This window comes from Dreissena polymorpha, chromosome 2 (assembly GCF_020536995.1).
Source record: "Dreissena polymorpha isolate Duluth1 chromosome 2, UMN_Dpol_1.0, whole genome shotgun sequence".
Lineage (NCBI taxonomy): Eukaryota > Metazoa > Mollusca > Bivalvia > Myida > Dreissenidae > Dreissena > Dreissena polymorpha.
In genome coordinates, this window is record NC_068356.1 from 59,715 (window position 1) to 73,821 (window position 14,107).

Genomic DNA, 14,107 nt, shown 5'->3' on the forward strand with positions numbered 1-14,107 from the left:
TACTATAAAAAAATCAGACCTGTATAAATTGAACAATTTTTTATAAAATAGTTTAAATGAAATATGGTGATATACATTTACAAAAATAATGTCTAACAATAATTGTTTTGCTCCCGGTAGGTTGTCATATAGCATTTTAACTGTCCGTCCGTCCGTCCGTCCGAAAACTTTAACATTGGCCATAACTTTTGCAATATTGAAGATATCAACTTGATATTTAGCATGCATGTGTATCTCATGGAGCTGCACATTTTGAGTGGTGAAAGGTCAAGGTCACCCTTCAAGGTCAAAGGTCAAAATAGCAAATTCAAGGGAAATAACAAGCTTTAAATGGAGATAATTTCTATTTATCATGAAGGAGGCATTGTGTTTCTGACAAACACATCCCTTGTTACAATATGAGTGATCTTTTAAAATATTTGTTTTTTGTAAATATATATTTTAATAACCCGACTTTCGCATTTCGATTTGCTATTGTGAATGACAACAAGAAGTGACGTCATTATATTTTCGGTTACTCCCGCTTTTTGTTTTTTCCAATAACTTAATGTTTTGTTTGCACTGAGTCATAATCTAAATAACAATTACACTTTATTTTATTGAAAATGAAAAGTAAATGAAAGTAATAAACAAGATAAACGTTCTAGCAGAACATTTTTTTTAGGAGACAAATAACTTAAGAAAATGCAACTGTCGTGATAATACAGATTATACTCGACATCGAGCGACATCGTAAATAAAATTAATCAGGAGGTTATTTTGATAACACTTCCTTTAAGACCGCTACCGTTACCTTGACAGCGTATCGTATTTCTGTGTTTTCAATGATAACCTGTGCAATATTGATTACAGGTAGCAAACACGGACGTAACTACTTTTGATTATTGCGGAGTAATTTCACTCGATTTTGGAATACCAATAACAACTCTAACGATTGCTAACCAGTACGAAAAGGTAGGTTAATTAATATATTTTCGTAACAGAAAGATAATTATAGTCTATTGGGTAATTGTGGTGGTGGTGGGGGGGGGGGGGGGGCAAGCCCATGATATCAGCCATGCTTCAATGTCTGCTTTTGCTATTACAAATATTGCGGACTGGAAATCAATAAATTCTGTAACTTATCCAAATCTGTTTGAAAACAATTATTTAAAATTGTGAATTGTTAATGTGTTTTGCCAGACCAATTAATCAATGTCGATTGTGCACGGAAATTAATACGTCGTACATAACGTCAATTAAATAACGTCTCATTAAAAGCATAATTTGATATACACCGGAGACATTTTTGTTATCCCCCGCCAAAGGCGAAGGGATATAGAATTGGCGTTGTCCGTCCGTCAGTACGTCCGTCCGTCCGTCCGTTTGTCACAAAACTTTGTAGGGCTATATCTCAGAAACTGTATAAGATATCAACATGAAACTTGGTGTATAGGTGTATAGATATCAATGAGGAGAAGTGACATGCACAAAAACAATAATCCCAAAGTTTCTTAAATAAGAGTTATTGCCCGTCGTTTGTATGATGCAACATTTCAGGGCTTTATCTCAGATTCCATGCAAAACTTCAACATAAAACTTCAAGCCTGTATTAATATTAATGAGGATAAGTTCCATGCTTAAGTACCCTTTACTTCCTTAAATAAGAGTTATTGCCCTTCGTTGTGTTTGTATGATGAAACTTGTCAGGGCTTTATCTCAGGTACGAAACAACATTTCAACATTAAACTTCATTGGTGTGAACAAAAATAGGAATAAGTACCATGCACAAGAAACATAAATACCCTTTGTTATTTTTGTTTTGGTGCAACTTTTCAAAGTTAAATGTCAGATACTCTACAAGATTTCAACATGAAATGGGTATAGATATCAATCAGAAGACTTGCAATGAATAAAAACAATTACCCTACACCTAGTTATACCCCCACAAAACGAAGTTTAGGGGGGTATATAGGAGTGAGCTTGTCGGTCTGTCGGTCTGTCTGTCGGTCCGTATTCAGTGTCCGCTCTCTAATTCAAGTTGTTTTCATCCGATCTTCACCAAACTTTGTCCGATGTTGTATCTAGATGATGTCTAGGTCAAGTTCGAATATGGGTCATGCCGGATCAAAAACTATGTGACGGGGTCACTTAGTGCGTTTTAAACATTGAGAATGGTGTCCGCTCTCTAATCAAGTAGTTTTCATCCGAGCTTCACCAAACTTGGTCAGAAGTTGTATCTAGATGATTGCTAGGTCAAGTTTGAATATGGGTCATGCCGGATCAAAAACTAGGTCACGGGGTCACTTAGTGCGTTTTAAACATTGAGCATGGTGTCCGCTCTCTAATTCAAGTAGTTTTCATCCGAGCTTCACCAAACTTGGCCAGAAGTTGTATCTAGATGATGGCTAGGTCAAGTTCGAATATGGGTCATGCCGGATCAAAAACTAGGTCACGGGGTCACTTAGTGCGTTTAAAACATTGAGCATGGTGTCCGCTCTCTATTTCAAGTAGTTTTCATCCGAGCTTCACCAAACTTGGTCAGAAGTTGTATCTAGATGATGGCTAGGCCAAATTCTAAAATGGGTCATGGCAGGTCAAAAACTAGGTCACGGGGTCACTTAGTGCGTTTTAAACATTGAGCATGGTGTCCGCTGTTTTTTGTGAAGACAACACGCAAAATATTCTGTGTCAATGCGGTGGTGGGGGTATTCGTCACCTCAGTGACAAAGCTCTAGCTTTTTTATGATTATAACGTTTATCAATTGATTTGAACCTATTTCATAAACAAAATATATTTGGTGGGTGATATCAATTCAACGAATTCGCTTGTTTGTTTAAAAGTCATCAGAAAGTTGCCCCAAGTTACTAGACTGATTTACTTAAAAGTATGATGTTATTAATTCAATGAACTTATTATCAAATCTTGTATTTATGCCGACTTTAATGGAACGAATATAATTTATGTTAATTTAAGATGTTTAACGTGTTACCTGTGATGTAATAAGCACTTGCATTTAATATTTGTTAACAACGTTATTTTGTTGTTGTTTTTTCCTTGAATATGTTATATCTTGGTATACAATTGTATGTTTTGTTGAACCTTGTTTTATGATGATTACTTTACGGTCCTAAAACTACACATAGACTGATGTATACGCCTACATACCTGCTGAAACAATATATCAGGCGCATTTATATCAGATTGATATAAACGTAGAGGTATTATAAATACCTTTAATGTTAATATTAGTCAATTTAAGGAGGTAAGTCATATCACTCGGCATCAACTACGAAGTCGTCATATCCTGTAGACATGAATCGAATTTAACAATAAAAACATGTTCATACATAGATGTATTACATTTGATATGCAAAACTGCACAAAGAGAGCACAAATGCATGTACAAATAATACGTTTGAGGGTTCATTATATGATGTGAAACACGTAAACCGTAATACAATATATTAAATCCTGTGCATACTGACTATATATATTCACAATACTTGTGATAGTTTGAGAAAGACATTCACTCGTAATTTTGCAGGTCTTAATGCGGCTTCTGTGTGGATTGGTCGTTTTCATTATTCACGGTAAGGGCTTTGTGTATACTGACCGAAATAGTAAACCATTTGAACCGAACATCTATGTAATATATATTTTCATTATTAAATAAGTTGGTTTTTAATTAGAATTTCAATTGTATACATATATCATTAAAAGTAGTTCGGTACTATTGCTTGTGGCTATATAACTACATTTCAATCAGCGGGTGTTAAACAAGTCGGCTTGTGTACCTTATGTTGACATGAGAAAAGAGTCTTATAAGTTTTCGTCATACGCCTAAATCACTAAATGAAGTGGGTCGATGGTATAAAACAATCAATGCTGTACACTTATGGCATGATAAAAATTTTAATTCTATATTCTATAAAATGCTTGCTAGCAAACCGTTAATTAATAGACTCAACGCTATGTGTCTCTACTTACCTTATTGTGCACCCCGAAATAAAAGTTCGGCGGAGCAAATAGTTGTCAGTTTGTCCTTCATTCCTTCCTTACTTCATTCCGTCACACTTTTGTTACCGTTTCTCATAGCGCCTTCAATACTTTACCGATCTCTTTCATATTTGGCATGTAGGTACCTTGCATGGACCTCTACCTTTTGAGGAGGTTTGAGGTCACTGGGTTTAAGGTCAAGGTCACCGAGGCTAATAATAGATTTTCCGTCACGCTTTTGTTACAGTTTCTCATAGGGTCTTCACTACTTTACGGATCTCTTTCATATTTGGCATGTAGGTACCTTGCATGGACCTCTACCTTTTGATGAGGTTTGAGGTCACTGGGTTCAAGGTCAAGGTCACCGAGGCCTAATAATAGATTTTCTGTCACACTTTTGTTACAGTTTCTCATAGGGCCTTCACTTCTTTACTGATCTCTTTCATATTTGGCATGTAGGTACCTTGCATGGACCTCTACCTTTTGATGAGGTTTGAGGTTACTGGGTTCAAGGTCAAGGTCACCGAGGCTATAATAGATTTTCCGTCACGCTTTTGTTACAGTTTCTCATAGGGCCTTCACTACTTTACCGATCTATTTCATATTTGGCATGTAGGTACCTTGCATGGACCTCTACCTTTTGATACGGTTTGAGGTCACTGGGTTCAAGGTCAAGGTCACCGAGGCTAATAATATATTTTTCCGTCACACTTTTGTTACGTTTTTCATAGCGCCTTCAATATTTTACTGATCTCTTACATATTTGGCATGTAGGTACCTTACATAGACCTTTACCTTTGATGACGCTTGATGTCATTTGGGGTCAAGGTCACCGAGGCTAATAATAGATTTTTTTTAGGTGGTTATTAACACATAGATTGACAAAGCGCATCATCGGGGAGCATCCATCGTTTTCAACGATACTTGTTAAATTAAATAGTAAATTTCACAAGACCGGGTTAAACGTTGACGTTTTTACTTAATGCCAATATTTCTACATATAGGAATTATCAGACTTAAGCTTGTTTGCATTATTTCAGTGCCCAATGAAACGCATGAAAATGTCTTGCTTGGAAAATGGAATGAGACATCAATAGAGTGTTCCTCAAAATCAGAACTCACATTTACGTTTATAAGCAAAACATCAAATAGATCGCGAAATATTGCAGAATGTGACGTAATGAGCAAAACATGTTTTATGCTTGACAAGGCTCTGCGACACACTTACACAATTTACTACACTGGTCGCGGAGGTATTTTACAAATTATAAATCCAGAAGAAACACATGGGACTTATTTATGCTTCGAAACGTACAGACCAGAAATGTTTGCCAGCACGACCATTATGTCGCCTTTATCATTTGCGGGTGATAATTCTGGGAACGATGCAATGGTCACTGTGACGGGAAAGTCAATAGAATGTTCTTCAAACTCAGAACTCACGTTTAAGTTCTTTAACAGTAAATTAAAAGTAACTCGAACACTCGCCGAATGTGACGAAATGTCAAAATCATGTTTAATGTTTGGAAAAGATATTTCCAGCAAATACAAACTTTCTTACACTGGTCGCGGAGGAATTTTGCAAATAACCGTTTTAGACGATGAAACAACTGGCACATACATATGTTGTGAAACCTACGATCCCAGCAATAGTGTCCGTACTGATATCATGGCTGACTATAAGAATGAATTTTATAACACTATCGATGTTGTCCGTGAAGTGTTACAGAATGAAACGGGTATATTTCATTTACTGTGCCATTCGTCTGTGTTACAGTAGTACTGTATAGTCTACACTTATTCTTTTAAATGCTTCATTTGTGAGTGTAGACATTTACCTGTTAAGTGCAACTTCTTATTAGTTTGTTTTATATATATAAAATATTATGTAACATTAACATGAATAGTGCAGCATTTAATCTTGTATGAGTTTCACGTAATTGATTAAGAGATTTAACAATTGATATAGTAAATGTGTTCTATGTTGTAGATAGATCTTCGGGGAAATCTAGCACGAACAATGAAACTATTTACTCAATTGCGATTCCTGTTTGTGTCGTTGTGGTTATCATCCTTATCGGATTGATTATTTATGTTCCGATACACAGTAAGTATATGTTATTTTTCTGATAATCGTTTTTATATTGAAAATATAGATTTATTAACTTTTAAAGGTTTCATTGATTGTCATCATTTAAATTGATATTTTTTAATTTTAGAACGGAGTCAAAGTCAAGCTAACCAGAGGGTAAAGTGTTTTTCTCATATACATACACGTATCGTTTTGGTTTTTCTTAACTAGGGCTCACAGGGGTCAAAAATATTCTTCGGGTCCGGTGGGCGGGTCAAAATTAAAATACCCGAGAAAATTCGGGTCGGGTCGGGTCAGATAATACATAATATCATATAAGTTAATTAAAATAAAACTACATTGATTGTCATAGCATAGCGTTCTTAAATATTCAACTGTTTGTAAAGTTAATTGTTTAGAATAGTATACTTTTTTTATTTGATTTGTTTAATTATGAATGAAATACTGAACTGCATACAACTATTTATTAAGTTGACACAACGTTGTTGAACTTAATCAGCAAACGTAAGTATTACTTGGAAAAGCGATCACAAGTGCATGTACAGGAAAAAACAATCTGTCAAGCAAAAAAAAAGATTGTCTTATTTTGAGGAGAGAAGCCAAAATAACTGTCACTATAAGCTCTAACTGCATTTTCTACTTTGAAGCCAATATTTTTTTATAATACAAGTTTCGTTTTTTAATGTCGCCATTTTGGGATCTGAATAACAAATTAAACTCGACATAAATGCTTTTGGTGCGTCACTTCTAATTATTTATGACTATTTGTAATAACAACACAGCTTAAACTGATATAGGGTGTGATTTTACTTCACTTGTTTAAAAGAGATGATTTGACTACACGTTCATCATGTAATATTATACTTTGTAGATTGCGAGTCGAACCGGTATCGTTCGCAGAAACTTTGAGATGTAAACTCCTCGCTTAAATGCATTTGTCTATCCTACTAAAATTCGGCTCTATTCAAGCTTTATAATTAAAAAAAAATAAATATAAGTCTTAAGTCAGCAAACGATTTGCATTCTTTAAAAGAACACTTTAATCTTAGCTTTAAGTTTCTTTTTTACAAAGTGCGTGCGTCTAGCATATTTGGGTGCTTCTTGTGTAATTCATGTGAACTATTTTATTTTTAGGTTGAATTTAATAGAAAAGGAAAAGAGGTAAATATCACATATGAAGAATGAGCTTCGTCTTAACTTGAAACTGCTGTAGATTGCAAAATAATGAACAATGTTTTCTAGAATGGGTTATGGAATAAACGTATGTTTTTAATTTATAAATGAAATTTACCTTTCGGCAAATTTACTTCTATTTAGTGGATTTTATTTTCAGTACTATTATGCACTCTTGTTAAAGGCAAATGTATATAAACTATATTGACTTTATAAAGAAGTGTATCCAACAAGGTAATGATTAATAATTAAGCGTCGATTGGTACCTATTTTTGCTATCGACGATATACGTTTGGAATATGTCAGAAATATGTTTATTTCATAAACATTAGCAAGCGATATTAAGGCGTTTGTCATTCACGATTTCCTTAATTTATTTTTTAACAGAACGAACCCTTTTTGGTGGAGAGCTCCATGGATATTCGACATAGCCGAGAAAGGGTACGCAATTTAAAATATTGTTTGTATTTAGAAAAAGTGCTACATACACATACGTGTGACCTTTCTGAGCGGTTCAAACCAACTAAATATTTGCATTATTTTAGCCTTCAGCGGAAAACTAACCGGAATATTTTGGAGAAAAATCTAATACACTACTGATCATTTCAACTTTACAGCGTATTTGAAACGTTTGTAATACAAAATTTTTACTTAATATCGATGAAAAGTGTAACAACCCATTACCTTTTACTTCGATTTATGATGATGAATAATAATCTAAATATTTTTTATGTCACAAATATTTATCGATTGTTGAGTATAATGTTTACATTTCGATTATACCTATTACACATGTTAATAAAGTAAAACACGTAAAGTGCTATTCTTATCTATATTATTTTTCTAAGAAATGTTTTTGTAATATGTGTTCATTGTTATAAATTTTTCAAGAACATGATAGTAGCTTTAAACTCAAATACCATGGTGTGTTCGTCCCTATGGCAACATGGTCAAATATGTCATGAAGCTTTAAATATTTTTAATCCTAATTATTGTTTTAAAATCCAACCATGTGCAAGTCTAAAGTACATCATGTATCAGTTTTAGTATGAAAACAATCCTAAGTGAACTAGATGCAAGCTGTCACTCGCGGTGTACGCAGCACAACGCATATTGTTCATGATAATCAGTGCATAGGTAACCCAAGACACTATTGAACGCACTCTGAACATGCATAATGATTGGAGAGTCGTCCTATTATCATCGACAGCTTTAGTAATTTGTCATTTGTCACCACACTACCCATAATTGCATCAATTAATTAGCCTGTGCTAACAAAATCCACGTCTCACACTAAAGGAAGTATTTGCTACAACAACACAAGAGACGTATGAACTAGAGTCGACCACAGTGGAAATAAGTACTTTTGCTGACAAGGTTATCGAAGGCGTGAACATTACATCCATGTCTAAAGAAGATGAAATTAAAAGAGGTATTGAGTTAAAACAAGGTGACGGGGATGATCAGTGCTAGCGACAACGCGAAGGTAAGAGTATTTATTGGTTAAAAGTCGTTTTAAATTTATTACACGCAAATTGAATAGTCTTCTGAAGAAACTAAAATACAAACTGTTTTACGTGTATACGAATTGACTCGATTTCTATATCTATATTGCTTAATTGATTGCATGTCAGTTGTGATTAGTTTCGTTTCTTTACTTCTCGTAATCGCAACGTCTCGTGCTGGCGATCTACATTCGTAATGTTATTGCTTGTGCATGAATATCTCCGTGATTAATTATTTTTAATCTTTTACTCCCATATTGCATACGGGAATACCCAGCCATGATGTGATTGTATCTATTGAAAACACGCGTCTCCATTTTGAATGGTGTATGCTGGTTTGCATTAGCTTCTTTAAATTGAATCAACCCCCCCCCCCCCCCCCACCCAAAAAGGAGTTTTTTACGTTTTTGAAATGGGCTTAGAAAAATTTGTATTTCTAATAACGCGCCGTAAAATCGGTGTTCTAAATTTATAGACTTGCAGTTGTGATAACACGACTACTTAGTCGTATTATATGTTATTTGAAGTAATTCGTGGTTAACATGTGTTACTGCATTTTCTTATTTATGTAGTTTAATTGTGTGACGTTCTAGATTCGCATTAATTAGATAAAATTTAAATGCATTGTGATTTTCAGGGTGGACCTGTCATATCATCCTGTACAATAGAAATAAGTTCGCAGCAATTTACGATCCATATGCATTCCTAAAGTAGTATTTTCTAACGTTTACGAGAAACCGTTTAAGCTCATGTCCCTGTGCACTGTTTTGTTTTCAACTAACGGAGCCACACTGCAATCAATACAATCTCATTAATTTATTAGATTTCTTTCGTTATTGGTGTTAGAATTACCCTAAAAAAGCTTATAATGAACAGAGAAATATAATGAAAATATTTTTTTACTGTATTGTATACTTACTATTACATCAGGTTTACTTTTGCTGCGTTCAACGTTTACTTGTTAGTTTATCATAATTATGTAATGTCTTCAAGATATATTAAGTATTTACAGACCGACACCTTCACGTTGCTTGAGTATGACTAATTGAATTGAAGGCAATTTATATTTCCGTAACTGCAAGAATTGTGGTTAAAAATCAACATCTCTGTTATGAACAGACTGTTTAATGAAAATCTTAACGTTCTCATTTAACATTTATTAATTTTCCGATCACATGTATTATTCAATCACCAACTTTTTATAAGCAAATACTTTAATAGAAACCTAATAATAAATGTTAATGTATATACTGTATACCAGCTGTTCGTCTTTCGAATATCTGAGTGTGTAATCGATATCCTAAATTAACACGTGCAACTCGAGAAAATGCACAAGCTGTAAATATTTAGATACTAAATCGTGTGTTATATCATCAGTTAATAATATCTGTAAATTCTGTTAAAAAAAAAAAGAAATTATTCAGGAACACAGTTCCACGCCGAGTTTGTTATATCGAAAGTTAGCTGTTTGTTTGTTGATGCATCGACTAGTTGGAACTTTTGTAGAATAAGAAACCAAAGTAGTATTTTCTTGTTTATTATAACATACTTTATAAAGGTTATCGTGTCCGAAACGTTGTTTATAAAAAATATACACTTAAAATTGCTCGTTGAATTTTGACTTCTTTTCGTAAAATATGTTCCTTTTTAAAGAATATTAGTATGAAAGAAAATCACGATAAAAGATATGCAATAAACTGTTTCAGTGATACAAGCTTAAATGGAATGCAACAATATCGATACAAGTACGATGGAATGAATGGTCTCACTGCCTAATTCTATTACTTCATTTTCAAAAGCCAGAGTGCGTTGATAATTTGTTGGAAGTCAAGTTCTCAAATCTCACAAATCAGATAGTACACTGGCAAACCGAACAAAACATCAACGTGTGTGTGTTCTTTTGAATTTTGTTAAGAGCAGTGACACGCACGCACCGGCGAATGTACTAGTAATAAATTATCACCCAAAATGTAAGAGCCGATCAATTAATGAAGGAGACTGTATTCAAGCATGTTGGATTAAAATAAATAACAACATGTACATAACAAAGTTATTCTTAATTCTCTTGATAATATAATTTTTCGGAAAATTATATTTGAGACATACATGTATTGTGTAGTTAAAAAAAACACATTGAATTGTGTTCACGTAATTTTAGATAAGACATAAGCCACTAGACCCAAAGCCTTTTTACAAAAATTAACACATTTTTATGCCCCCGGTAGGTTGGCATATAGCAGCTGAACTGTCCGTCAGTCCGACTGTCTGTTAGTCTGTGCGTTCGTCCGAAGACTTTAACATTGCCCATAACCTTTGCAATATTGAAGATAGCAACTTGATATTTGGCATGCATGTGTATCTCATGGAGCTGCACATTTTGAGTGGTGAAAGGTCAAGGTCATCCTTCAAGGTCAAAGGTCAAATATATGGCTTCAAAGCGGCGCAGTAGGGGGCATGGTGTTTCTGGCAACACACATCTCTTGTTTACAATAATGTTCACTTGAAATATTGAAACGCCAAACGCATGGGGCAAAGATGCGTAAGTTAGTGAATGCAAACTTACTGTGATAGTTTAACGGTTCATACTTAATACATAAATCGTACTTGAAGTTATAAAGTTGCCTAAATAATTGAGCGGTTTAACAATCTTTATACTACGGAAATGTTTCATGCACACAAGATATAATAAAGGAATTTGTAATTAATCTATACTCTCTTGGCAAAATTTTGAACGGAACTTAAAAGTGTATGATTGTCTTTTTTAATTAAGGATGATGGCTTATTTTTGTGTACAACCATTATTCATTGAGTTTTACTATTGCATTTTGTTCCCTCTTTTTTCAAGACGACGGCACTGGTTATTAGATGGGAATGGATCTTTGAAGGTGGCTGCACCAGCAACTAGTAATGTTACCACAGATTTAGCTTGCAGTCTAAGAAGGGCGCAGTTGACAAGAATATAACTTGAAAAGCATATATTGTTCAAAAGCTTACCATATCGATGCATTTTATGGCTCCAAGTATCTTATAGCATCAACTCACCCGCCGTTATAGCGCTATACTAACTAGACACATTAAGCGAATTAGGCTTCAATCCAGGGCTTCTTTGGCGAGGAACTGATAATTCAACGCTAAGCATTGTTTGAACTATATCCAGGATGTAACTGTACGATTGCGAATCACGTTTGAACCGTTTTATGAATGGAATAAGTGTAGGAGATGAGAGTATACAATCCTGGTGGGGACTACTTGGTTAACATCGGATGCACTGGTGGATTGTATACGTCAAGGATCTAAACGACTTTTTATAAACGTTTTGGATATAGCTTAATGTGTACTCATTGGATGCCTGAGATATTGTTTTATGGATTGGATCATATAAGAACTCAACATGTAAGTTCAGCAGTGGAACGCTTAAAATATTCGAACCAAAGCAAAAACTGATGTCCCGTGCGTAAAACTGGACATGGAATATTGTGTACCTGAAATGTTTGTTGGATTTGTAAATGGGTTATCATGTTAATCAAGAATATGCAGATATGCCTTGAAATTTATACATCACCAAAGTACCTTTATTGTATTGATGGTCAAAGGTAAAAAAATGACCATAAATGAGCTTGTTCGGGCCATGACTATGTCTATCATTGTGAGATTTTAAAATCATTTGGCACATTTGTTAACCATCATTGGACGGTGTGTCGCAAAAAAAGAATTACGTCGATATATCCAAGGTCAAGGTCACACTTTGAGTTCTAAAGTCAAAAATGGCCATTAATGAGCTTGTCCGGGCCATAACTTTGTCATTCATTATGAGATTTTGAAATCATTTGGCACATTTGTTCACCATCATTGGACAGTGTGTCATGCGAAAGAATTACGTCAATATCTCCAAGGTCAAGGTCACACTTTGGGTTCTAAGGTCAAAAATGGCCATAAATGAGCTTGTCCGGGCCATAACTATGTCGTTCATGGTGAAATTTTAAAATCATCTGGCACATTTGTTCAAAATCATTGGACGGTGTGTCATGCGAAAGAATTACGTCGATATCCCCAAGGTCAAGGTCACACTTTGAGTTAAAAAGTAAAAATTGGACATAAATGAGCTTGTCTGGGCGATAACTATGTCATTCATTGTGAGATTTTAGATTGACTCTGTACATTAATTTTGTTCACAGTCATTGGACGGCGTGTCATGTGAAATAATTCAAGAGTTCAAAGGTCAAAATGGCCATAAATAATAATGGCATAATAATTCTTAAAACTCGCCATAAATTAGCTTCTCTTGTTTTGTGAAGACAGCATGCACAATATTCTGTGTCAATGCAGCATGTGGGGGTTTACGTCACGTCTGTGACAAAGCTCTAATTATACATATTTTTTTTTAAACAATTTTGTGCTTTTTATAGATGATTGAGTAAGAGTAACTTTTGTTACAATGAAACATGTGATGGCAGAAAATGCTTGATTAAATATTGACATTGTAAATCTTCAAGGTTTATTTGATTCCTGAACATTTAAGCTGTTGTAAATGTTAACCATAATTTTACAAAATTGTGTCCAAAATAAGGCTAATCTAATGTGTTTTCGCCTTTTTAGCTTCATTAGATTAACCGATTATTGGATAATATTGTGACAAGTAAACGTCCTAAAAATCAATTATAGATACATAATTGTAGTGATGCTATATACATTTGGTATCCTTGATTAACTCTTTTCAAGGTAACCACTTACATGTAGAAAAACGTTATCATCTTGGATGTAGTTGCATGAAGACACAATCATATTGTTCAGCGATGCATAATGTATTGATACAGACAGTCCAGGCGTGGATAAATTTTATCAAATTGTAAAACATCAAAATTGCAAAAGAATACATTCTAGATCACCCTCGAAGTTATAGTGTGTCTTTTATTTAGTGGTGATAATGATTTTGACCATAATGTTGTTGTTTTTCTTGGTGTTATTGTACTGTATACGAATATATATGTGTTTAGTTTTTGTAAGACAAACAAATTTACTCTCACAAGTGCAAACGCACGCACGCACACACGTACGCACACACGCACGCACGCACGCGCGCACGCACGCACACACACACACACACACACACACACGCACTAAGACACACACACACACACACACACGCACGCACGCACGCACGCACGCACACACACACACACACACGCGCACACGCACACGCACACACACCCTCACACACACACACACACACACACACAATCACTCCGATTGATTAGCTAATTATCCGATATTTATGCTACAGGATACGTGTTTAACTTGTTGAATAGTATGCATTTACTATAGATCTAATGCAGATTTGTACCAAGTTGTTAAAAATGT

The 14,107-nt window shown here is 34.5% G+C and overlaps 1 protein-coding gene across 1 annotated transcript; it reads left to right on the forward strand.

The window, feature by feature from the left end:
• Window positions 1–817: 817 nt before the first annotated feature.
• Window positions 818–13,642, forward strand: LOC127865547 (uncharacterized). The gene is made up of 9 exons (XM_052405390.1): window positions 818–954; window positions 3,528–3,573; window positions 5,020–5,718; window positions 5,970–6,086; window positions 6,199–6,227; window positions 7,206–7,232; window positions 7,632–7,685; window positions 8,544–8,730; window positions 11,595–13,642. The coding sequence occupies exons 2-8, from the start codon at window positions 3,534–3,536 to the stop codon at window positions 8,715–8,717; spliced, it is 1,140 nt and encodes a 379-aa protein (XP_052261350.1). The 5' UTR covers window positions 818–954; window positions 3,528–3,533; the 3' UTR covers window positions 8,718–8,730; window positions 11,595–13,642.
• The last annotated feature ends 465 nt before the right edge of the window (window positions 13,643–14,107 follow it).